Genomic DNA, 27,678 nt, shown 5'->3' on the forward strand with positions numbered 1-27,678 from the left:
GTGTGGGTGCATACAGGTTGCCATGGCATTGGTCCTACATCTCATTGTTCCTACATCCCATTAGTCATAATCTGGTGATGTTAACCTGCTGAAAAATACTATGCCCAAACCTAACCCTAACCTCAGTAAAACTGCCTAAACCTAACCCAAACCCTAACCTCAGTAAAACTATCCCTATAAACCTAACCCTAACTAAATTCGGACTAATGAGATGTAGGACTAATGAGATTTCTGACTTATGGGCAGTCCCCACATACAGACACAGTACAGTGAATTGGTTGCTTGGGACCAAAGTAATGGAACAGCCAACATTACCATCCTTATAAAATGTGGTTAAGGTCAGTATGGGATATAAAAGAGAGCTTCAGGACATTATTTTGGTTAGGGTCACTTTTTAACATGTCTTATCGTGTTAAAGGAAGGCTGTCTCAAACTGAACCAAATCTGTGGCTGTTCTCTGGGCAAATGATCTTCCAACCTTTGCCCAAAGCACTCATTCTATCTTTGTAGAATTAGATTAGGATGGATTTAGGAAAGCCATTTGTGCCCTCTGTGAAAGAGTGCCCATGCAGGCTTATCCTGATACTAAAGTGTACTGTGTGATTGAACTAGGACAAGGGCCTCTCTCTCTCTCTCTCTCTCTCTCTCTCTCTCTCTCTCTCTCTCTCTCTCTCTCTCTCTCTCTCTCTCTCTCTCTCTCTCTCTCTCTCTCTCTCTCTCTCTCTCTCAGCTAGACCCAATCTATGCAGGTTCACCAGGGACATGGTCATGGAGAATGAAATACAATTCTTGATGTTATATAGGTCAGTTCCACTTCCACCAGTAGTTATTGTGCCTTATGAATGATGCCTTATTTTACTGTGCTGCTCCTTGCAGTTCTATAGTCCAGTGGTTCAACCTTTTCACCCGCAATTCCCAAAATAATCCCATTTTAACTGGGGAACAAAAAGTTTGGAATAATTCACTGAATGTACAATGTATCTAGAATATGTGAAAGTTTCAGAAAATATGTGAACGTTTCAAGAAAATGTACTTTTTCTTTTTTTTTCTTTTTTTTGATGGATCGTACGCTTTTATTGTGGAGGACAACGTGGTAAAAGCCGGAAGTAGGGTAACAAGTGCCTGGTGTTGTGTTGACAGACAGTGATGTTGCTGAGCTGTGTTTAATATCAAAGCCAATGCGAGCCTGAAACACTAAAACAGTGAATTAACGAACAGCTAAGTGTTGCTGTGTGGACATGAAGCAGTGTTACTGCTGAGCTGCTGTTGGCTTGTAAAGACTTGTAAAGACAACACACAGGAGGAAGACAGAAGCACAACAAACCGAGTCCTCCTCAGAAAGGTAAGCTAGCATACCTGGCTAAACATCATAGCCATGCTACACCACACATAGTGACCTATCGAATGCTGTGCTTCGCTGGCTCTTTGAAAGCGGTCTATTGCTGCATTTGTCTTATTTTGTGGTCGTTGAGTAATGTTATTTCTAAATAATGTTTAATTCTATGTTGTTAATTTCAAACACAATGTTGAGCCGTTGTGTTATCTGACCTGTTGAACGGGAAAGTGTCAGAATTCGATAGGACACTAGCCCTGAATAGGGCTAGATAGGACACCAATTCGGATGTTACGGGTGAGCTAGCTCGCCTTGTTGCTAATGGTAGATTTTAATGCGATACATTAAACATTTATATAATGTTTTCCTTTGTGTTGTCCAGTAAAACCCACTGCTTTCGCAGCATACACATATAAACAACGTGAGTTAAGGAGCTGCTGCTGTAGCGATGCTTCCAGACAGTGTCTAGCTGTCAATGCGTCGGATGCTGCAGACTGCAGTGTGCACTCTGCAGTGATGTTTGCAGTTGGTAACCAGGTTATCTACATGCCAGGGCCCAGTGATATTTGTAACTAACAAGGTTATATGCAGGGCCCAGTGATGTTTGCAACTATACCAGGTTATATGCAGGGCCCAGTGATGTTTGCAACTATACCAGGTTATATGCAGGGCCCAGTGATGTTTGTAACTAACCAGGTTATATGCAGGGCCCAGTGATGTTTGCAACTAACCAGGTTATAGGCAGGGCCCAGTGATGTTTGTAACTATTAACTAACCAGGTTATCTGCAAGCCAGGGCCCAGTGATGTTTGTAACTAACCAGGTTATCTGCAGGGCCCAGTGATGTTTGCAACTATACCAGGTTATATGCAGGGCCCAGTGATGTTTGTAACTAACCAGGTTATCTGCAGGGCCCAGTGATGTTTGCAACTATACCAGGTTATATGCAGGGCCCAGTGATGTTTGTAACTAACCAGGTTATCTGCAGGGCCCAGTGATGTTTGTAACTAACCAGGTTATCTGCAGGGCCCAGTGATGTTTGTAACTAACCAGGCTATATGCAGGGCCCAGTGATGTTTGAAGGTAACCAGGGGTCAACATGTAGACTATACAGTTGTTTCTAACTCAAATGTATGCAGGGCCTCGTTTCCTGTATAACACGATAGCATCATTACAGGGGATACTTTACAGGCTCAATTTGATTTGAGTTAAACCTTATCTGTTAAAAATAAAATAAAACCATACCCTAATTTGGCGGTTACACCCCGCCATTCCGAAACACCGCCATTCCGAACATTGACTTCTAACCCTAACCCTAACCCTAACCCTAACCCTTTTTCGGAATGGAGGTGTTTCGGAATGGCGGTCTGACACCAATTTGGCATCATGGTGGTGCAGTGCAAATTGCGGGGAGCTAATGCAGCTCCCACAATGAAGTCCATGCAGTACAGTTGTACAGTACGTACATTGTACGCAATAAAAAGCGTGCACCATGACCGCAATACAGTGAGTGGTACTGTTCGTACGCAATAAAAACCATGCACCATGACAGCAGTAGGGTGGTACTGTACGCAATAAAAACCATGCACCACCCAAGGCTGCTGTACACTTGAAGTAATAAGGAATGGGAAGTTTAAATTGGAATAAAGAAAGAAGTTACTGGTACGTATTATTCATTCAGAAATGAGACAGAAATGTGGCTTGATCAAAGTAAGACAAAAGCAAAGCTCAACCTAATGTGTATGAAACTCTGTGCGTGATTAGCATTGTAGAATATATTCATTCAGTGAAGCTATAAATATAGTGGCCATCACTCCTCCCCATGGAGGAGCGTAAACAGTTGCTGAGCTCTTTGTTGACGTTTGGTGCAGCCAAGGGAACAAGTGGTGGGAACAACATGTGTCGTTTCCCTGAATGATTTGGGGCCAAATCACTCGGGACACCAAAACACAGCACCTCCTGTGTTTTCAGCCAACTCCCTCCCAGTCCCCACACTGTCGGGGAATCCCAGTAGGATTCCCAGGCATTCTGTTCCCTAGGGGCTGGGGCCACTCCTCATAGATACTTAAAGTATTCATGAACTGAACATCTCTAGATCAAATTCTATTTTTTGTCTTTGTTGTCGTCAAGGCTATGTGTATGAAAACAAATTATCCCCAGATGTTCGTCATTGCCCCCATTATGTCAATCATGGCTACCCACGGTTGCTGCAGCGATGGCATGCGATCTACGCGATGAATAAATGATGTCATTGGTTGCCTTACAAATTGCACTGGGCTAGTGTTGGGAAGATATGAAAATTGCCACAATCAAAAATAATGCTTACACTTTACACTTGTTAACCACTTGAGGTCCCAGGGGTGTCGCTCTCCATTCCGACATGTCGCCACTCCGAAATTGACTTAACATCCCTATTCTGAGGGGAACGTTTGCCAAAAATAATCTACAAGCTCACAACGTTATAGATCTGCTATTTTCGGTAGCTCAACAAAAGCTAATTGATTATTTTTCTTTTTAGATTCTTGTATGCCTAGTACTCTTATCCAGTGTGACTCACAAACGTGTGCATGATCTGAGTAAATGGCATGAGTCAAACGACAGGCGGTCAAGTAAATATTGTGCAAAGAAAACGATGAAGTGCCAAAAACTAAAGTAACTAGGATCCCAGCAGGTGACCTAAGGACTACTTAAAACATCTAAATAACATTCTTTAACTGTCACCTTTTAATGGCGGTTTTGAACATTTGCACTGGAGTCACGGAGCAGTCAGTGAGGTCTTGTTGTTTCCATTTTTTGTCTTGTCCCTTTCTTTATGATTTTATTTCAATGTGGTGTTTACAGTGTGTCTAGTTATTGTTTTGTTTTAAGTCTGGTTTAACACTTCCTAGCTGTTCCATTAGAGTTTTGATACATTTGACCACTTAATTTTTTGTAAACTTAAAAAACTTTAATAAACAGATTTTTTTGGGAAAAAAACGAAAACATGCTACATCAACTGAAGCATTTGAAATATTGCGGCTCTATCGGATCGGCATAGACTGGCATACTCGCCGATACCGATGACCAGCATTTAGAGCAGCATCTGCAGCTTTTCTGATACTGTTACGGGTATTGGAACAGCTGTACTGTGGAGTGTTTTGTGGCCGGTGCGCAGATACAGAACAATACATAGAGAATGTCGTAGTATGTTCCCCTAACTTCTCTCCTCATCCTTCTTCCTAGGCTCTTGTTTGAGGTCGGCCTTTGAGTTCTCCTCCATCAAGAGAACCAAACTGGCGGAAATGGATGAACAAAGCGTTGAGGTATGTGTCACTGCTGTCACATACTATGTGACGTCCTATTATGGTGGAGAGTTGTCATGCCCTTAAATTATGCCACGTAGAGTTGATGGAGAACCAATCCTTCATAAGTAGAAAATGTAAAACAAACATTATATGAAACTGAAGTAAGTGTACAATCTCTCTTTTTTTTCAGTAAATAGTAAATACATTTTAAAATGATAACATTTTTATTTCAGAATTTTAATTTGTACATAAATGTTAAATGGTCTATAGCAGTCGTTTCCAAACTTTTCAGGTGTAGACCTAAGAGAGATTAGACGTTTGCCCGGGACCCAAACTAGTGAAAAAGGCAGATCTATAAGCTTAGCTATTCGGAGCAAATTCAGAGCAGGTGTGCATGAGGTCATAGATAGAGAATCAGAGGTTTCTCTTGAAAAAAATTGTTTTTTATTTTTATTTTTATTTTTTCTTCTGTGCGAGAAATTGCGCCTGTCTGCAAAGCCATTTAGAGTGTGAATGGTGTCTTCTCTCTGTGTCCTAACAGAGTATTGCGGAGGTGTTCCGCTGTTTCATCTGCATGGAGAAGCTGAGGGACGCTCGCCTGTGTCCACACTGTTCCAAACTCTGCTGCTTCAGCTGCATACGGGTGAGAAAGACTCACACCTAGGGATGTCACCCTCTCACTGTTACCTGTACATGTTACACTAGTCCTGCCCTCTATGGGGTGATACTGGTACTGTGTGCTTTTCTATGGTTTGAGTTGACTGTTGGCTCCTTTGGCTTGGTCTTAAGCCCTTTGCACACAGGACAGTTGCGTTTTTATCGTTTGCTGCATGAATAAAACGCATTGGATTTGGTGTGCAATGCTGTGCGGAATCTGCGCTGCGGATCCCAAAAGGAGTCATAAAAGGAGTGATGAGTTTTTTACCGCATGCGACAAGACGCACGAATCGAACTGGTTTCGATCGAGAAAAAACGCACGGCCGCAGCCACTCGTCGCACGGCTAATTCGGATCCGGTGTGCATGAGGTCGTAGAGAATCATTGTTTTCTTTTATAAAAATGAAATTGTCCGTTTTATCCGTGCGGATAAACGCGCCTGTGTGCAAAGGGCTTAACTCTGTTTCTCAAACTTTCAAATGTCAAGGTCTCCCCTTAACTCTGACAGTGTACAAATGGAACCAAATCAACCCGTTACTTGTATGGGTCAATTTAGACCCACCTAAAGTTACCCACAGAGTCCCTGGAATCCACTTTGAGAAGCACAAGTCTTACTGGTCAATCTAAAGCCAAAGGTTATCCCACTACTCCCATGTTTAAAAATGACCAGTGTACAATGTTTTACTCACCCCCAATATTTGTCGGCATCTGATGTTTTACTCGTGTTGAATTTGTTTTAGGTCCCTCCCTGGTGGTGTTGACATTATTTGAATTGGGGTTGCACAATTAATCGTTCATCATATCAGGAAATATTTATATTATGCAAGAAGTTGGTAACATAAAGTTGTTTTTTGTATTGTTTATTATGTTTATTTATGTTGCTATGGACCAAGTGTCCTTAAAGTTTGATTGATTGATGAGAATGAGAATCTGGAAAATAATTTTGTCATGATTGAAGTCTACAGATTTTCTGGTGAAGCTTTCAAAAAGGGTCAACATGCAGAACGAATAAAAGCTAATCTTTAATATGTTTAAGTTGTTTGAGAAGACACCGTTTTACAAGATGTCTGCTTCTGCTAAAACATACAACAAATAATGTAAACCCTACTGAAATGTATTGCAATATCTGTAATATTGCTATCGAACAATTTGGCCGTTTTCGGATATCGACCAAAATGTCTATATCGTGCATCCATAATTCAACATTTTGTCTATAAAGCTCAACATATACATGTGTATATTGTATACGTGTATGAAAGGATTCACGCAACTTAACGTTGTCCTTTTCACAGCGCTGGCTGACGGAGCAGAGAGCACAGTGCCCACACTGCCGGTAAGAACCAGTTGATGGAGACTCTAACTTTACCCACACCTCACTGCAATCTGATGGAGACCTCTCTCTAACTCACTGTACCCAGTCTACCCACACCTCACTACAATCTGATGGAGACCTCTCTAACTCACTGTACCTACACCTCACTGCAATCTGATGGAGACCTCTCTAACTCACTGTACCTACACCTCACTGCAATCTGATGGAGACCTCTCTAACTCACTGTACCTACACCTCACTACAATCTGATGGAGACCTCTCTCTAACTCTACCCACACCTCACTACAATCTGATGGAGACCTCTCTCTAACTCTACCCACACCTCACTACAATCTGATGGAGACCTCTCTAACTCACTGTACCCACACCCACTACAATCTGATGGAGACCTTTCTAATTCACTGTACCCACACCTCACTACAATCTGGTGGAGACCTTTCTAATTCACTGTACCCACACCCACTACAATCTGATGGAGACCTTTCTAATTCACTGTACCCACACCTCACTACAATCTGGTGGAGACCTTTCTAATTCACTGTACCCACACCTCACTACAATCTGATGGAGACCTCTCTCTAATTCACTGTACCCACACCTCACTACAATCTGATGGAGACCTCTCTCTAATTCACTGTACCCACACCTCACTACAATCTGATGGAGACCTCTCTCTAATTCACTGTACCCACACCTCACTACAATCTGATGGAGACCTCTCTCTAATTCACTGTACCCACACCTCACTACAATCTGACGGAGACCTCTCTGTACCCACACCTCACTACAATCTGATGGAGACCTCTCTAATTCACTGTACCCACACCTCACTACAATCTGATGGAGACCTCTCTAACTCACTGTACCCACACCTCACTACAATCTGATGGAGACCTCTCTAATTCACTGTATCCACACCTCACTACAATCTGCACCTGTAAAGAACCAGTGATGCTCAGTTCACCATAGGATGAGGGTTCCCAAACTTTACAGGCTGTGAGACCGCCCCCAAAATGATCACATTTGAACTGGGAACCCCCCACCTGGACAAGCACTTAGAATTGTAGGCATTACATTTAGTTTGACTTGGTTCCACAGTTAACTATTGTGAAAATAGCCGATCTACAAGCTCACCATGCCTCACAGTGGTATTTTCTCAATGTTTGCCTCTTTGTTACATAATTAAATTGTCACTTTAGAAATGTGCTGTTACCCCGTATACACTTGTACAGCCCTGTATGTTGGTTTGTTTACCGTTGAGTGAGAAAATAATGTTGCACATTAATCAAATCATCGGGATACCCCAGAATAATTTGGGGACCCCCAGTTTGGGAACCACTGCCATGGCTCACATGATTTAGTACACCTAGGATAGATGGCATTGGGTATGAACGGATTTAATTTATGACCTAAAATGCCAATCTACAAGCTCACAATGTGTCACAGGCTAGCGCAACACGTTGTAAGCTTGTACAGCTCTGCTAAGCCAGTGGTTCTCAACCTTTTCAGGCCGTGACCCCTAATATAATCACTGTCACTTCACTGTCATCTGGGGACCCCCAGAAATCATGTGGGGGTCCCGACCCAAACTAAAGGTTGAGGACCACTGTGCTAAGCAACAAAGTAAATGCATAAATCAGACCTATGTTTTTGACTACTATTATTATATTTATGTACCTATAATGTGTGTGTGTGTGTGTCTGCTCATCCCCAGGGCTCCACTACAGCTGAGGGAGCTGGTCAACTGTCGCTGGGCAGAAGAGGTGACACAGCAGTTGGACACGTTGCAGCTCTGCAACCTCTCCAAACATGAGGAAAATGACAAAGACAAGTCAGTGACCATAGATTATTTTCTTCCCAATCCACCTTGTTTGATAGATCCTCTTTCCCGCCTCTGCCTTGCCGTTCCCTCTTCCACCATTTACTGTATTTAAGAACCCATTTAGAACGGGTACACATTATTGTGTATCATTATTTTATGCTTTAACTATTGAAAAATAGCAGATATACAAGCTCACGGCGCGGCACCGAGTGACGCGCTGCGAGCTTGTAGATCTGCTATTTTTGAAAAAATCGTGAAAATTAGAATTTTTAACCGATTCTATAAGTGTCTTTTGAATCCTTCTAAGATTTTTTGAAAAACCTGTGTTTCTATGTCAGCAATCTGGCCAGCCATCATCAAATAAAAGGTCCTTTTCACTTAACTGGAGCTCAGTTAGTCTGTTCTTGAGAGACTACTATGTCAGAGGTTCTCAAAGCTTTTCATGTCAAGGACCCCCAAACTGATTTTTATTTGGCCACGGACCCCCATCTCAAAATATCTAGTTCCAGGGACCCCCCAGAAGCAAAATTTGAGTTACAAACGTTCGCTTTGAAAATACATATATTCAAAGATTTGCACACATTTTCACTACTTTTTCAAAAATAGCAGATATACAAGCTCACAGCGCTGTGAGCTTGTATATCTGCTATTTTTCACTGGTTAAAGCATTCAATAATTCTAGGCCTAAAAATATATAATTATCAGGAAGCAAATTTAGCTTGTTTTATTATTTTTGTTGGGGTTTGTACGGTACATGTTTGTGTATAGATTTCTATTACATGTAATTACTCTGCCCACGGGGATGCTTGGCAGGGTGTTACCCCTGCCTGTTTAAGTGTCTGTGAACAAAATAACTTGCGAACGAATTGGCAGATTTCACAAAACGTGGTGCCAATGATAACTAGCTGATTAACTTGAGAATGTCAAAGAAAGCTCCCAATCAAGATCAAAATGACAATGTCTCGGGAATACAGGAAAACAATGAATTGAACAAACGCACCTGGTTGTACAAACGCAGCCAGTCTGCTCATATCTTGTTCTATGATGCTTCATTCTTGATATTATGACTTTCATTGTGGTCTTAAGTTAGGGCTGTCACAATTATGACATTTAACATGTCAACATTGAATGACAACATTTGTCATTCAAATAATTCCGATTAACAATGTAATTGTGTTTTTGTTGTTGACAATTACATTTCTGTTTGGCTTTTAAGTTGCACATGGTAGATACGACACATAACCTAAATATACAAAGAAATTACTTTATATTTGACAACTTTATACTTAAAAAAGAACATTGATTGTGAGCTTGTAGATCTGCTATTTCCACTATTTTTTACTATTTTCTTTTAAATATATGAACATTTTTCAACATGGAAACGATTATGACGATTATGAAAAATAATCATGATTATGTCAAAAAAAATCACGATTAGATGATTATGTAATAATTGTGACAGCCCTAGTCTTAACCTTGGGCCTTTTTGATGCAAAACTCATTAAAATAGCCGGGGTTTCTCATCTAGAAAATGTTCCTATTTGCTCTTGAGTTGTTGGCTCTCCCATGCTTGCAGGCTAACAATCAACCAAGTTGCTGCATAACAAGAGATATTGATGCGGGCAGGTTTTGCACTCCCCAGGTGCATTTTTAATTAATGTCCCCACCAGCAGTGTTCCCCTGAGTGGAGTTAAACCCATTCAGAACGGGTACACATTATTGTGTATCATTATGTTATGCTTTAACTATTGAAAAATAGCAGATATACAAGCTCGCAGCGTGGCACCGAGTGCCGCGCTGCAAGCTTGTAGATCTGCTATTTTTGAAAAATTGTGAAAATTTGAATTTTGACCCGATTCTATAAGTGTCTTTTGAATACTTCTAAGGTTTTTTTTGGTTGAAAAACCTATGTTTCTATGTCAGCAATCTGGCCAGCCATCGTCAAAGAAAAAATCCTTTTCACTTAACTGGAGCTCAGTTAGTCTGTTCTTGAGAGACTGCTATGTCAGTGGTTCTCAAACTTTTTCATGTGAAGGACCCCCAAAAAGATATGTATTTATATGTATTGATATGTGATATGTATTGATATGTGTTTGAGATGGGGGTCACGCACCCCCATCTCAAAATTTTGAGTTCCAGGGACCACCCAGAAGCAAAATTTGCATTAAAAACGTTCGCTTTCAAAATACACATATTCAAAGATTTGCACACAATTTCACGACTTTTTCAAAAATAGCAGATCTACAAGCTCGCAGCGCTGTGAGCTTGTATATCTGCTATTTTTCACTGGTTAAAGCATTCATTAAGTGTAGGCCTAAATGGGTTAATGTCAAACCTGACTTGAACCATAACATGTCGGCATACGGCATATTTGGCATATTTCCCTTTGCCTACTATATTTGGTAATAGTTTCAAGGTGGTGTGCACCGTTTTCTATCACCTAGAAATGGCTTTTGTTGATATTTTTGCTCTTAATGCCACTTTAAGACAAAGTATAAAATAGGGTTTAAGTTGTTAATCTTGTTTTGCGGATGAAAAAAAGAAAAGGTAAAGATAAATTGATTGCTAAGAAAAGAGCTTTGTTTTGTTGTCTGTCTCAACTCACAAGTATGTCAAAACACTCTCCAAGTATGTATTTATTTATTCTCTTTATTCTAGATGTGAGAGCCACCATGAGAAGCTGAGCGTGTTCTGTTGGACTTGTAAGAAGTGCATCTGCCACCAGTGTGCGCTATGGGGAGGCATGGTAAATCTGACACTCATTCATGTTACTAGTGAAAGTGAATCTAAGGACTTTTAAGACCTTTTTTAACACTTATGTTGCAATGATTTTTTCTCTTCAATGTCCCGCGATGCCATGGTCTCCATAGACCTCCATGTAATTTATAGTGCACGGATCGTGCATGCCCATGCCTAGATGATGCACCACGTGTGTGCACACTGTTCACAGCTTTCAAACAAAAAAATCCGCTTGGAAATCCGTTCAGGCATTCATGATTTAGCAGCCATTATGTTTTCTTCAGATGTAAACAAACATGGCTGCCATGTTTGAAAGAATGGGCTGGTTTGGGGGTTAAACATGCAATTTCGCGATCGCGATCATGCCTAATACATTTCTGGAGGTCCAAAAAAAAATGTTTTTGAAAAAAAAAAATTAAAAAAAAAACTCGGGGAAACTCGGGGTTGGCACAGGGGTGGTACCAATACAAACTGTGTTAATACCTCCAAAGAAAAGAAAAATGACTGCATCTAAATACATCAACAAACTATACTATAAAAACTGGTCAAACATTGGCCAAATTGTCAATTCCTACAATTCCAATTTACCTCCGATTTATTGGCTACTTAATAGATCCAATTCATAGCATAAAAAGACGGTTACCATTTTCTTCATACAGTAACAGACCTAGAAGCATAATGAACTGAAATGAGGTTGACTGTTCTCTCTGTATGTTTAAAGCAGTTTGTCTAGCTGACGAATGTGCCATGGTTAATGTCTTGTTTTAACTGATCGTTGTCTTTTAGGACCTCAATAATCTCTCCCTTTGTCTCTCTGTCTGCTTTTTATTTATATTTCTATGAGATTATGTATTATTTCATTTATTTGTTATCCATTATTCGTTATCTTGGTCTTGTCTAAATGTTTTATCCTGGACTTGAATTTCCACTGAACAAACACAGAAATAGAACAAGTTTAAAAAGTCTGTCCATGTCGTTGAAGTCGGCAGTGCATCGGATATGAAATCCTGACGAAAACGTTTGTCCTCATACGAAGCAGCAGAGCCAGACCCATATACTGTATAGCTTAATTTATTTGGCTTTTTGACAACAGCAGTATTAGCAATTATTATGCAGATAATTGCTATCGTTGGGTCATGATTTTAACAGCCTGGTGTCCCTAGTATGTTTTCAGAAATGTTCTGTTCATCTATTAACACTTTCTGAAAAATAACGTTCCAAACAGCTGTCATCGATGGGCTAGGAGGACTCTCCAAAATCAGGATTGTCATCGGTCGTACTCTCTAAGCCAGGGGTGGGCAACTTTGATGATGGCGAGGGCCACTATATTCCACCTTCACTCCAGAGGGCCACATTGCATATCGCTACGTCCTACTTTGTCATTCTAGTATCTCATACAAAAGAAGCAAAAATAGCCGATCTACAAGCTCAAAACGCATCGCAGCTATTTTTGCTTCTTTTGAATTGGAATCCTGATTTTTTTTTCATTTTTTTTTTTTAAATTGGAATAACATTTTGAATTAATTTCAAACGCATTTAGTTAATAGTCATGTTAACTTAAAAAACATTAAAAAAAATACATTTTAATACTACTATACTAGTCATTAAGCTACTAATATAGACTGACGGAATTAAAGCAGGTCATGTTTGGAATTGTAACAGCTGAAATCAATAATATAACAGTATTCCGGTATTAACCTGCGGGCCGCATGAAGTGAAGGTGGGGGCCACATGTGGCCCCCGGGCCGCCAGTTGCCCATGTATGCTCTAAGCAGTTTGACTGCAACGTAGTGACTGTTATCAAAGATTTTTAATTCAGGAAGATGCACCTTCTCAATTGGAGCCGCTAGAGGAGACATGGTACACACATCCTACAAATGGTCTCCTAAGTGGGCGCCGTCGTATAATGACGGAAATCTCGCACACGTCCTACTGTATGTTTACTGGTGCTAGATCCCGCAAGAGTTTGTTGCTGGGACAGAAAGGTTGATAATAAAGTTGATTTTCTATTGATTCGTTTGATTTGTGGCTTGTGAGTTGTGACGATCGGGTTCAATATTTAGTTCAGTTGACCAGTGTTCAGAAGCTGTGTTCACGCTCACTCTTCCATTGGAAACTATCCACAACTTTACAACGTCCCATCGTGGCATTGCGCAGAAGGTGGGCGGCAGTTCCGGCGTCGCAGCCTAGTGTGATCTACTGTACAAGCTTACAACGGTTGCATCTGCGACATGGCGTGAGCTTGTATGTCAGCTCTTCTCTGGACGGTTCCCCGCACATAATTCTACAGTAAATTCCCGTGGAAACTGGTGCATAGACTCCAACCTGCTTTCGGTCTCCTAAAAAGGTGGCCACCTACTTCACACAGATGCGGGAGAAAAACCGGAAATGCAGAGTCTTGCTATTTCTGTCTCGGCTGGAACGTAGTAACCGTCATAGAAGAATGGCATCCTCCATGTTGTTCATACGGTTGTGTCTTGTGTTGTGTGGTGTGGTTCCAGCATGGAGGCCACACCTTCAAGCCCCTGGTGGAGATCTACGAGCAGCACGTCACCAAGGTCAACGAGGAGGTGGCCAAGCTCCGCCGCCGCCTCATGGAGCTGATCAGCCTGGTGCAGGAAGTGGTGAGGAACCCCCGACGCTTCATTTAAGACATCTTGACCACTTTAACCATTATTTTATGCTTTAACTATAAACAAAATAGCAGATCTACAAGCTCAGAGCACAGCACTGCGAGCTTGTAGATCTGCTTTTTTATTTTTTTTAATCCTGAACATTTGTGCAAGTCTTTGAAATAGTTTTGACCCGATTCTATAAATGTCTTCTAAATCAGTGGTTCTCAAGGACCCCCAAAAATTACATCTCCAAATGTTTCCTGGGACCGCCCCCCCCCCCCCCCCCCCCCCAAAGTATAAACAAAAGCATAGTTAAAGTGTTTACGTGGCACAGATGCGTTCCCAGTCTTAACACCTGGGGAGCCAAACTCGTTCAGGGACGAGTTATGGCCACTAGGTGTCCCCCTGCCACAGGAAGTTATATCGTTCACAGACGTGGCAACAAACAGTTAACTTTTTGAGACTGGAGCTGCCCTTTGAATGACCCTAGTGCATTACGTCACCCACTCAATGCAGGCAGCCCCTCTGGGGAAGACATCACGGAAGGACTTATCATGCTTTACATTCTACTTTGAAACATAAGAACGGCTTTATCTCAGAATGACATGAAAACTGCCCCATGGAAGCAGAGAGCTGATTGTTTTCACGGCGACACTTTACCGCGATTTTACCGCGATTTTTGGATTTTAGTTTCGCGAGTGTTTGTAAACAATCTTCTCTGGACACGCACGTGCACACGCACGAAGCTTGCGAGGCACGTCAAAACAAAGCGTAAGTCAATGGTGGCAGCAGCAACAGCTATAAATGTTATAAACCTTAGCAGCCCATGTGTTAATGGGTTGTACGACATTACTCATACATCAGATTTATGAGCTCACCCAATGGTGTTTGTAATGTCTGTCTGCCCCCACAACAATGCATCTTCCCCTCTAATCGTACTAAACTTGGACGTCTTCACCTGTGTCGTAGAACTAGAGGTACGTCGCAAGTTCGCAATGCCAATATGAACGATATGCCCATATATGGAGATCTCTGTAATATCTGTCTGTCCTTGTTGCTTTTGTGCCCAACTGCCCATATATGGAGCTGACTGATTTGTTTGTGCCTGATGCCACGATGACACATTGAGGTTAGACGGTATAATTGAAGTCCTTATATGGTTATGGATGCGTCATAGTGACAAGTTAAAGTATGTGTGAAGTTGTAGTAGACTCTGAGTCTGGTCTACACCAAACCACTCTGACTGATTCTTATGTTGCAATGCTGACAGTTGCCACTAGATGGCACCAAGTTATCAATTAACTGAAAATCTTAAAGTGGTTGTGATTTACAGATGTTTTAGAACTGCTAAATGGTGTTGTTAGGCACAACACAGAGCAGACTGTCTACAACCCTGATGTAAAATCACTGTAAGGAACGGCTTCCTCTGGCCTTTTCTAAAACAGTTAACAAATATATAATAACTGAAAATCAGACAAATCCCAATTAAAACATTTCATTAATAAATTACACTGCAAGACTAGAGTCTAAAACAGGGATGCCAAACTCAAATGCACAGTGGGCCCAAATTTAGTTAGTCTGTTCTTGAGAGACTACTATGTCAGTGCCAGTGGTGCTCAAACCTGTTCATGTGAAGGACCCCCAAACCGATATTTATTTGGCCACTGACACCCATCTCAAAATATTTAGTTCCAGGGACCCCCCAGAAGCAACATTTGAGTTACAAACGTTCGCTTTGAAAATACATATATTCAAAGAGATTTGCACACATTTTCACAACTTTTTCAAAAATAGCAGATCTACAAGCTGAGCATTAAAGCATTCAGTAATTCTAGGCCTAAATGGGTTAAATCCTCCCATGTCCTCTCTCCCTCCTTCCGTCAGGAGCGCAATGTGGAGGCGGTGCGGGGAGCGAAGGACGAGCGCGTTAGGGAGATCCGCAACGCCGTGGAGATGATGATCGCTCGCCTGGACAACCAGCTCAAAAACAAGCTCATCACCCTCATGGGTAAGAAGGGCTGCTCGACCGCACACTCACCCTCCTGCTGCCTCCAGAGTCAAAACATTCATGATAATCGTATCATGGAGATTTAATTTATCGTGATATCGTCCTCCGTCATGCACTGGGATCAATTCACCTTTTATTTGCCGAGCTGCATATCCAGTACCACTTAAACCCTCTATAATTGGTAAAAGGTACTTGATGCAGTCTTTCTTTTCACTCTCTATCAAATGTCTTTGCCAAAAAATAGCCGATCTACAATGTGAGCTTGTAGATCTGCTATTTTTTGGCAAATGTTCCGCCCCAGTATAATGGATTTTGATCATCGCGATAATATCGTGAATCACCATTTATTTTGTCACAATAATCGTGATATGAAATGTTCTTATCGTCCCATCCCTGCTCCAGAGTCTGACCAGCATCAGGGTTCATACTATCTCTCCCCTCTGGGACGCTCTAGTGGGCAACGTGATTGAAGCACCATCTAGGAAGAAAACAAAACACACACACGGCACTCTGAACTCCCACTCTCCTCTCCCACGCACTCATCCACACATGCCCTTTGATGTGCACACGCACGCTCACACTCGCACACACACCCACGCACTTGTGCACTACACGGCTTGAGCTGAATGTCGTCTCTGTCGGGTGGAAACCTTGTATGTCCAAAACCGTTCCAGTGTTGTAAAAAAGTACTCACATTTTATACTTAAGTAAAAGTATCAATACATATTATCTTGCTTATTATAGTGATGTATTACCTTGCTTATTGTAAGTCTCTTTGGATTAAAAGTGTCTGCTAAATGCCTAAACTGTAAACTGAAATACAGCAGTGTAGAAATACTCCGTTAGGGTGCCCTCACACCAAAATACCTATGAGAGTGGAATCTGCATTCCGCTAATGCATTTCAATGATAAGGGAGCGTTTTTTGCAGAAATCCTCTGCTGGCATGAAACCGCTTCACTCTCATTGAAATGCATTGGTGGAACGCGGATTCCACTCTCATAGGTATTTTGGTGTGAGGGCACCCTTACAAGTAAAAGTCCAGAATTCAAAATGTACTTGAGTAAAAGTATGAAAGTATTGGCATCAAAATGTACTTAAAGTACCAAAAGTAAATGTACAAAATCTTTGAAAATAGCCGTTCTACAAGCTCACAACGCGTTGCAATGCGACGCGTTGTGAGCTTGTAGATCAGTTATTTTCAAATAGCCTACGTATAAAATAGAGAAATAGTGGATTAATGTATGTTTTCCAATTTCATAATTTATATCTGCAAAGTAGCTAGTAACTAAAGTTTTCAAATAACTGTAGTGGAGTAAAAGTATAATATTTGCCTCTGAGAATGTAGTGCAGTAGAAGTAAAAGTACTGAAAACTGGAAATACTCAAGTAAAGTACAAATACCTAAAAAGAATATCTAAAGTAAATATACTCAGTTACTTTACACCACTGATTGTTTAAAATAACATTGTTATTATTATTATTATTTTTAATTAGTGGAAATATTTTCACTACTTTTTTTTGTCTGACAACTCTTGCATGGTGAAGACATTTAATTTACATGAAAACAACCAAAACCAAGTTGAAACACGGAGATATGAGGTTTGTGCGTGACAGCGAGGATATAAATAACAGCCTGGTGGACTGACTGTGTATTTGATCTATACGTTTGATCTGGGTAACATGTGTTCAGGACCTCCAGGCATACATGCTGGCTGCACTTGGCTTACAATATGGAAAGCTTCGCAACAATTATTTGGTCAATTAACGGTTAGTAAACATGAATCTGCAATACAGCTACGGCTCACATGAAAAAATAAATTGAACATTTTATATCAGAATGGTAGCTGCGGTATTTCTTTAGTCTCCTTTCAAAATGCATCCTACATGAAAAATTGAAAGGTTTGGATCTAATTATAATCAAATGCATTAGCCTACACACACAGCTGGATTTTGTGGGGAGGGGGGGTGTTCTGGTGTCAAATCTGGTGCGTAGTCAGTTCCACATAAGCCTAATTTGTACTCTGTAGTACGATCGTGTCACACAAACAAATATAACAGATTTGCAAGATAAAAAAACAACACACTGTGTTGTTAGCTTTTGTGGTGCACTGCAGAGTCGCACACTTGTGCAATGAAGTATATCCCTGTTGGAGTGCATGGCTGCCACACACAGATAACATCTGACTAATGTAGCCAACCTGGCATTAGTTTCCACCGGTGGGGAAACCTCTCTTAAGTGGCTCCTGGCTTCATTTACAAGGCCATTATCTCTGAAAGTAATGTAGTTATATATCTGAGGAGCAGCTGCATGCTGTTCTGTTCTTCTCTACGTCCAACCATGTCTGTGTACAAATGGACAACACTAAAGCCCTTTGCACACTAAAGCCCTTTGCACACAGGCGCGTTTAACCGCACGGATAAAACGGACAATATAATTTTTTGAAAAGAAAACAATGATTCTCTATGACCTCATGCACACCGGCTCCGAATTAGCCGTGCGACGAGTGGCTGCCGCCGTGCGTTTCTTTCTCGATCGAACCCAGTTCGATTCGTGCGTCTTGTCGCATGCGGTAAAAAACTCATCACTCCTTTTATGACTCCCTTTTGGATCCGCAGTGCCGATTCCACACAGCCTTGCACACCAAATCCAATGCGTTTTATTCATACAGCAAACGGAAGAAACGCAACTGTCCTGTGTGCAAAGGGCTTAACACTGAGGCTTTTACTGTACAGTAAAACTACTGGTGCTGAAGAGGTTGTTTGTGCCTATTTTTATTGTTATTGGCTTTTATCTCCCCTGTTACACTTTGTCTGCATGTTTTTATTATTATTATATGCAAATGAACCAATATAGCCAAAAATAAAAGAAAAATATCGAAATATCCTTGCGTAACCGGAAATTCAGAATACATCCCTAAATGTAAAATGTATTTGTTGTTGTGTTTTTGTATCTGTGGATGCTTGTGTTTTTGTATCTGTGGATGCCGTGAACCATTCTTTGGCTGTGTTTTAGTAGAGCCTGATACAGTGAGTCTGTCTGTTTGTCTGCCTTATTAGTTGTTCTTAGTTTCATTTGTACTGTGAAAGCATGCTGTGTCTGTGCTTTGAATGTTGCTCTCTAATGCTGTGTTCACACTAGAGGTGACAAAACGACAGGGACAGCGACACAAAGCTACAAACTGATGCCCCGACACTTGTCGCTGTGTGACAAGTGCTTTTCTCAGTATTCCAATTCGGCTCGCTCAATCATTGTACGTTTTTTGTTTCATATCGTCTGTCGGAAACCATTGTCACATGTCAGGATTTTACCTTTTGGGACTGAAATTCTAAAAGACTTATGTTTGACGCTGTAGTATGATCAAGTAGGGCATTCATTTATGAAAACAAAACAAAACCCACAGTTAAAATATGGAGATGAGTTTGTGCCCGTTGCTGTTAACCAATTCCCTATGCTAATTCAACCCTACCCTTTTTTAATTTACACAGTATGGCTTGAGCAACACTTGACCTGAGACTCTGCGGCAGCATAATAGTGCTGCTTGTTGCTTGCTATCTCACCCAGCTTCCAAACTAGTTCTGGGTCGAGGTTGAAAAAAGTAAAGTGACCAAAATCTGTGTAAATTCCCGCCCGGCCCCACCCCACCCCTAGAACACACTCTGCCTCATATTGTCACCAGGCTTTTCCCCTTCGCAGATGAGTAAGCCTGGCTACGTGAGGTTGGGTTGAACGCAGCATTTAGTAGATTTACTTCATTTCCTACCACCCCCTACAGGCCAGAAGACTTCTCTGACTCAAGAGACGGAGCTCCTGGAGTCTCTCCTACAAGAAGTTGAACACCAGGTTTGTAGCTCACTTGACCTCTTTAAACCATTTAGGCCTAGGAATTATTGAATGCTTTAACCAGTGAAAAATAGCAGATATACAAGCTCACAGCGCGGCACCGAGTGCCGCGCTGCGAGCTTGTAGATCTGCTATTTAAAAAAAAATCGTGCACATTTTTCAAAATATATTTTTCAAAGCAGACTTTTGTAACTCAAATCTCTGCTTCTGGGGGGTCCCTGGAACAACATATTTTGAGATGGGTGTCTGCGGCCGAATAAATGTAATTCTGGGGGTCCTTGACATGAAAATGTTTGAGAACAGCTGATTTAGAGGAAGGATTTAGAAGTCGGGTCAAATATTTGGTCAAAGATATTCAAAGACTATTTCATTTTCACGATTTTTCAAAAATAGCAGATCTACAAGCTCGCAGCGCGGCACTCGGTGCCGCGCTGTGAGCTTGTATATCTGCTATTGTTCTAAAGTTAAAGCATAAAATAATGGTTAAAGTGGTTAAAATCTAACACGACCTGGGCGCGTTCCAGGTATTTGAGAGTTAAACCCTAAACTTCTACAACATATTAGTATAGAGGTTTATCTAGTCGTGTTTGTCTCGCATTAGCCTGTAGCCTGTCCCAAATTAACTGTGTGTGTGTGTGTGTGTGTGTGTGTGTGCGTGCGCGTGCGACAGCTCCACTCCTGCAGTAAGAGTGAGCTGATCTCCAAGAGCCCAGAGATCCTGCTCATGTTCCAGCAGGTCCACCGTAAACCCATGCAGTCCTTTGTCACCACGCCGGTGCCTCCTGACTTCACCAGGTAAGTGGAACAACCCACAACTAGGGATCATGGGACGATAAGCGATATTATGGTGATAAAAAAAACACTCATGATAATTGTATCGCAGAGATTTTATTTATCGTAGTCGTCCTCCGTCATGCACTGGGATCAATTCACCTTTTATTTGCTGAGCTTCATATCCGGTACCATTTAAACCCTCTATTGGTAAAACGTACTTATAATTAGGGCTGTCTTCGACTCAGGATTTATCAAGTCGACTCGAGATCTGACGCGTCGACGAATCGTTTATGTAAAACATAATAATAAAAAAAAAAACTTGCTTTAAACCACATCAACATAATACAATAAAACAGTAATATGAACATTGTTTTAGTGTAAGACTCAATACGAAGTACATGACAGTCCAGTCCAGCACTCTCATAGCGCACCACAGTAACCGGTGTGACAAAAAATTATATATTATATATTTTCGACGGCTCGACTCAAACAATTGGCGTTGATTCCGGGGGCTTAAAACGACGCGTCGATTTTTAGAAGACAGCCCTGCTTATAATATATGTACTTGATAGTCTTTTTTTTTTTTTTTGCTTGTAGGTCTGCTATTTTTTGGCAAATGTTATGCCCCAGAATAATGGATGTTGTGGATATTTTGAATATCGCGATGTCGTAAGTCACAATTTCTTTGGTCACAATAATAGTGATATGAAATGTTCATATCCATAATCGTCCCATTCCTTCCCAGAACCTGAAACCTTTCAGGAACCTGAGAAGTTCTGTGATGTTTCGTTGCTGTTGTGTAGAACCTCCCATATTTAAACATGTTGTGTTATTATTTCGTAAAGCATACTACAGCATCACACACAAGAATCAAAAGTAGTGGATCTGCAAGCTTGAACAGTGGTGAAGCCACTCGTTTTGAGCTTGTAGCTCTGCAACTTTGCTGTTTTTGAATTTGAATCCTGAAAAGTAACAGTCTTTTTTCTCTGCTATGTCATTCGGCATGGTCCCAACACTTATACAATTAAGTGTATACAGTACGGTTTAAATTGATAATGGCAAACAGCATTTGTCCCTGTGATATGGTTTGTATCCGCTGCGTTTGCATATCGTCCTTGTCGGGTGAAAACCTTGTATGTCCAAAACCGTTCGTTTTGCATTTATCATTTAAAAAAAGAACTAAACTAGTGAAAACAGCAGATCGGCTGTTTTCACTACTTTTGTGCGACGGCCTTGTATGATGAAGCAGGGCTTTACTTTGCGAAAGAACGTACAAATTTGAAACTTGGAGATACGAGGTTTCCACCCGACAACGACGATATGGAGCTCTACGGCTGGTATGGGTGACATTTCCATTTAATTTGAGCTTCTCAACATGTTCTGTATGAAATAATTATAAGTTATGTCTGCCAATATAAGTCTACAAGTCGGAGGAAATAATTGGTTTGGGTGGGAGGACGGGTGGGTGATATCTGCATGACGTCAGTGCCGATTCCTGCATCTCTACCAGTGGTGGAAGAAGTACTTTTATTTAACTAAAGGTAACAATACCACCACAGTGTAGAAATACTAGTACTTTTATTCAAGTAACGTGTCCTGCTAACAAAGGTATTGGCATCAAAATGTATTTAAAGTACCAAAAGCAAAAATACTTTTGAAGCCATTTGTCAAATTGTTTGGAAAATAGCAGATCTACAAGCTCACAACGTGCCCCATTGCGACGTGTTGTGAGCATGTAGATTGTCTATTTTCAAATAGCAAATAGGGGGTTTTGTATTCTCATTTACTGCCATGAAAGCGAGAGTTTTTCACGTACAGTACCATAGTAAAAATCGCGCACGGGAGCATTCAAAAGACGCCCACAGGTCACCTAGAATGGGAAAATAATCCCTGTCCAGAGATATAGGCTTTTAGCTTTTGTAACGGCCGGTAGAAAAGGCCACGTTTTAAACATGAAGGTGATTTAAAAGTTAGATTAGGAGAAAAATGCATGTTTGTGCAGCAGTGTTACACTGAAGTGAATCAGGGAGACAGACTTCCCGGTCACTTGATCTCATGGCGCATTGGCGCCAACTCACTACTGCCCAAGTTAGCAGACCGCATTAACAGCATTAGTCTCGTTGGGTGTTATTCAGCTCTGCAAAGAGCTGTTTTGTAAAAAACAGTCTTCAACCAGGAAGAGTTTCTCCATCAGGTGGAATATTTTTCATTTTGCATAGAAGGTGGGGGGCCCAGACTGCGTCCACTAAGTAGACTAAGCTTTCAACTCACCACAGATACCTTTAAACTCGTCACGTGGCAGAGCATGAGTTGAAGATGATTCGCAAAGTAACTAGTAACCAAAGTTTTCAAATAATTGTAGTGGAGTAAGAAAAGGACAACATTTGCCTCTGAGATGTAGTGGAGTAGAAGCACATAGTAGTGACGAACGGAAATCCTCAAACAAAGTAAAAGTACCTCAAAGCTGTACTTGAGTAAATGTACATACCGTAAATCCCCAATTAATCGCCCGGTGGCAAACTGCCGCCGGGTCCCATATATCCGCCCGGGGTCTGACCCCATTTTGCGCAATAAACGCCTGTTTCAAATAAGCGCACGGTCCGTATAAGCGCCTGGGCCGTTATTTGCAATTAATATTATCCTTATTATGTTTTATGTAAGAGCCCGGGCTATTATTTGTTTGGTTGTTTGGTATTATTTGCTATTTATTCAACTTAACTGGTCATTTATGTTGCATGGCAGTGGTGCGCTGAAAACAGCAAATCTGCAAGCTCACAGCAGTGCTGTGACAGCACGTTGCAACGCACCGCACTCGCTGTGCGTCGCTACGGGTCATATGTTGCATGACGGTAATGCGCTGAAAACAGCAAATCTACAAGCTCACAGCCCTGTGAACAGACACTTCTACTTCTAAGCCAAATGTATATGGTGCCCAGCCCAGCCCAGCCCAGTGCTGCGCTACCATATGACGCGCACGCAGGACGCACTGTCTGTCTGTGCGTCGGGGAACAGATTGCCAAAGGACACAAAAAAAAGAGAGGAAAAAAGGACTAAGGAGTCTGCTGCTCTCTGCTCACTGACCACCATTCATTACTGTCTAAAACGTTGCTACAATGCAAAGTTTGCGTGAGTAGGCTACTTTAATGGCAAAACGTTGTGATGGAGAAAGACTGGACAATAACACCAGCTGGATCAGAATAACTCATTACCTGTTGCTGCCTCTTGTTATCCGCATTTTGAAGAAGTAATCCATTATTTTGAGGTTCAAGGGGAATGCAGAAGGCTTAATCATAATGCAATACCATAATATTTTAATGTCAGGATAGTGGAGCTGTTCAGTGGTCATGTCAGAGTCCAGTCAGAGCACCAGCTGCAGGACTTCTACGCTAATTGGGTCGTTGAGTCGGCTCGTTGACTACAGAGTCAGACCTAGATGCGTCTTTGCTGGTATGCGGTAATTGATTATTTTGGAGAAAGATTCCCTTAGTATAAATAATAGTATATATATTTTTTTAAAAGGCATTCATACACTCTTGATATTTTTTAAATGAGGTTTGGTCTAATAGATCGCAATGTGCTATTTTCTGGGTGTTCATAACAATTAAAATAATAATAATTCTAACATTTATTATAACATTTTGATTATTATTACTATTATATAGTTTGAGAAAGAAAAAATTACCAAATAATGGCCCAGTGCTGGCCAGTGCCAAAATAAATAAAAGCCTGTTACCAATAGCCGCCTGGTCCCTTTTAAGCGCCCGGGGTCCGACCCCATTTTGCGAAATAAACGCCCGGGCTACTAATTGGGGATTTACGGTAGTTCCCTTCCACCGCTGGTCTCTACTATGGCTATTTCCTCCTACGCTCTTGCAGGGGTGTCCCACCAAATCCTGGGCCCTGGGTACAAGGATTCACTGCGGGCCCCCCATGAATGTTCTTCATATTGGGGGGGGGGAGGACCCTTAAAATGATATGTATTTGGCCACGGACCCCCCATCTCAAAATATTACGTTCCAGGGACCCCCCAGAAGCAAAATTTGAGTTAAAAATGTTTGCTTAAAAAAATACATATATTCAAAGATTTCCACACATTTTCACCACTTTTCAAAAATAGCAGATCTACAAGCTCGTAGCGCGGCACTCGGTGCCGCGCTGAGAGCTTGTAAATCTTCTATTTTTCAATAGCTAAAGTATAAAATAATTAAGGCCCCTCCACCTTGGGCCCTCAGTCCCACTTTCCCCCCCTTTTTGACGCCCCTGCACTCCTGTCTACCAGGAAGTGAAGGCGCTTCATGAGCCTTTACGTCAAGCATCAATGAGTCATAATGCACAGGAGATATTTTTATGCCCAATGTTAAGCAGTATCCACAGCTACCGTGGATGTCTTCATTTCTGTCACTTAAAACACCTCTCTCTGTCTGTCTGTCTGTCTGTCTGTCTGTCTCCGCAGTGAACTGGTTCCAGCCTATGACTCAAGCACTTTCGTCTTGGCCAACTTCAGGTAAATCATGTCACTTACACGGTGGCAGAGTAATGGCAAAGTTTACTTATTCTTTTCTTTTTTTTTTACCAGAGTTTCTGATTTGCTGATGCAGACAAGAGAGATAAATCTTTTTTTCCCCCTGTACATTTCTCTCCTCCAAGAGGACACAAATGGTAAATGGTGCATTTATATTGCACCTTTATCCAAGGCGCTTTACATAGATTATGCATTACATTCACCCATTCATACACTGATGGCGGAGGAAACCATGCAAGGCACCACCAACCTGCTCACCGGGATCCCAAAAAACATAGTCGCTGTCGGGAAGAAACCTTATATCCCCATATTTCCATATAAGTTATGTTTTGTATGTATTTGTCGTACAAAACTGTTGTGCAAAAGTAGCGAAAATGGCAGATCCACAAGGTCACAATGCATTGTGATGCGATTCATCGTAAGCTTGTACATTCAGCTATTTCTGTACAATTTTGAAAGTGAATGTGTGTTGTAAGCAGGGCAGGCATTTCAAGGAGGCCACAAAGGCCATGGCTGGAACAACGGTGCAGTGCCTAGTGTTTTTTCTTTTTTCTTTTTCCTCATGGCAGACCCCCCGAACAGTGAAGTAAACTAGTGTTACTAGCGTAGCCAGATTATATCACTGCAGCCATTTTTCTGCCAAGGGCAGATTCGTCTGATTCCAGGCTTTTTCCTTCACCCTCTGTTAGTATATTAGGCTGGTATTTACTAGTAGGCTGGTGTTTACTACTATTATGAATCTCAACACATGCATCTTTCATCGGCTTTAATGTAACTTTTGGCGACGCTGTGAGGTCGCAGGTGCAAGGCAGTGATTAAATACTGCAAGGCTCTCTGCTAATTAACCTGTGACTCATCGTGATTCCTGAATGACTATCATTTTCATTGACAGCACTGTGTGTGTGTGTGTGTGTGTGTGTGTGTGCGTGTGTGCGTGTGTGCGTGTGCGCGTGTGACGTACGTGTGTGTGTAGCACTCTAAGGCAGAGGGCTGACCCAGTGTACAGTCCTCCTCTACAGATCTCTGGACTCTGTTGGAGACTTAAAGTCTACCCGGTGAGTAATCGCTGTAGTAAAATGAGGAGCTGTTAATTCAGTAGTGATGTCACTTCCGTGAAATGGCGTGAAATGTCGCCCTCTACGGGGTTCATGCTGGTATTGTTTTGTATTCAAATCGCCATTGGGGAATTTGCAATCACCGCATATAAGAACTGTGTTAAAAATATAAACACACCATGCTCTCGGATTGACCCAAATGGATATGAAGCATCGACTAAGGTGGAAATTTACAGATTTACCCAAAGAGTAACACAATAAACGCTATAAACGAGTTACACAGGCTATATCAGATATGAATGAATATCATAAACTATGCAGAACCCCCCCGCTGACAGAAACGCGCACATGGTGTGTTTATTTTTTTAACACAGTCCTTATATGCAGCGATCGCAGAATCCCCAATGGCGATTTGAATACAAAACAATACCAGCATGAACCCCCTAGAGGGCGACATTACGCACAAACGACATGGCTTGTTTCTCTATTTAACTCTGGTCATGTAACCCTTACAGGTCAGTTTTTCGTATTGTATCCCTGATTTGACAGATTTTACCCATTCCACACTCTCAGACTTAATTAAAAACACTCCACTCCCATTTAACTGTGTTCCTCAACCTTGAATGAAATTGAGTTTCGGAAAACATACTGTAGTTCCTGTGTTGTCACCTGTTCTTTAAAAGCAGTTAAATCCTGCTTCATTGGCATGTGCATAATGAGGCAGAAACGCCAGAAATACTTGATGTCACAGAGTAGAACAAAATTGTAGTTCAACATATCATAGCTGGATGGATGGTCAGTCAGACATTTACAGTAAATGATCAGGTTAAAACTGTATTATTAATATTATACTAGTATAAACCTATAACCCGGTTTGAAATTTCAGAAATGTGTTGCTGGCTAACCTTGCGTCCCCCGAAGCGAAGTCCAGTTCAAACAAGTGGACACCTGTTTGAACTGGACTTCACTTTGCAGGGAAGGAGAGACATTTGTCCGAATATATTTCACTTTGCAGGGAAGGAGAGACATTTGTCCGAATATATTTGTGTGTGTGTGTGTGTGTGTGTGTGTGTGTGTGTGTGTGTGTGTGTGTGTGTGTGTGTGTGTGTGTGTGTGTGTGTGTGTGTGTGTGTGTGTGTGTGTGCGTTTGTAGGACGGTAACGGAGTGGTTCGAGGGAACTACCTCTCTGTGTTCTTGGAGCTGTCTGCTGGACTTCCTGAGACTTCAAAGTATGTCCAAAAGTGTGTGTGTGTGTGTTAGTTACTCAGTTACTATATTTGTGTATAGTAGGATTTGATTAATAGACATTGTGAGGATAATATTCCAGGTCCTCACCAGAACAATGGGTGTTTTGGGGTTAAAAAGAGTTGGCTTGGGGTTATGTTTGCAAGAGTGCTCCCTTTTGAACAAAATGCCTCAAATGATGAACACAGAGTGCGATTTCCGTGAAATGTTGCACGTCCTGAGGAAGACATGCCTCTTGATTTTTTTATAATCAGCCTCATGGTGGCGCTATAACAAACTAACTATATACTATTACTATATGAACTCCGCCGTTCATTGTAAAATGTATGTGCACTCCCTAGAGGCCAAGGAAATACATTCGCCCTGCATTTTTCATATCTGTCTTTTAGAGCGCCACCAGGAGGCCGACTTTCGTAAAACACTTTTTGGGATATTACTATTTTATCCAAAA

General features: G+C 41.4%; 1 protein-coding gene across 1 annotated transcript in view; it reads left to right on the forward strand.

Moving 5' to 3' along the window:
- The first annotated feature begins 1,164 nt into the window (after nucleotides 1–1,164).
- trim37 (tripartite motif containing 37) overlaps nucleotides 1,165–27,678 on the forward strand; it is a 57,362-nt gene continuing 30,848 nt past the window's right edge. The window contains exons 1-13 of the mRNA XM_080748751.1: nucleotides 1,165–1,342; nucleotides 4,555–4,634; nucleotides 5,158–5,259; nucleotides 6,565–6,605; nucleotides 8,320–8,436; nucleotides 11,086–11,173; nucleotides 13,668–13,790; nucleotides 15,666–15,789; nucleotides 19,563–19,630; nucleotides 20,301–20,425; nucleotides 24,858–24,908; nucleotides 25,900–25,981; nucleotides 27,135–27,211. Of these exons, the coding sequence (XP_080604877.1) occupies nucleotides 4,614–4,634; nucleotides 5,158–5,259; nucleotides 6,565–6,605; nucleotides 8,320–8,436; nucleotides 11,086–11,173; nucleotides 13,668–13,790; nucleotides 15,666–15,789; nucleotides 19,563–19,630; nucleotides 20,301–20,425; nucleotides 24,858–24,908; nucleotides 25,900–25,981; nucleotides 27,135–27,211 (1,019 nt within the window). The 5' untranslated portion in view covers nucleotides 1,165–1,342; nucleotides 4,555–4,613. The remainder of the gene's footprint in view (nucleotides 1,343–4,554; nucleotides 4,635–5,157; nucleotides 5,260–6,564; nucleotides 6,606–8,319; nucleotides 8,437–11,085; nucleotides 11,174–13,667; nucleotides 13,791–15,665; nucleotides 15,790–19,562; nucleotides 19,631–20,300; nucleotides 20,426–24,857; nucleotides 24,909–25,899; nucleotides 25,982–27,134; nucleotides 27,212–27,678) is intronic.

Source organism: Nannobrachium achirus (assembly GCF_963921795.1).
Source record: "Nannobrachium achirus genome assembly, chromosome: 19".
NCBI classification, from domain to species: domain Eukaryota; kingdom Metazoa; phylum Chordata; class Actinopteri; order Myctophiformes; family Myctophidae; genus Nannobrachium; species Nannobrachium achirus.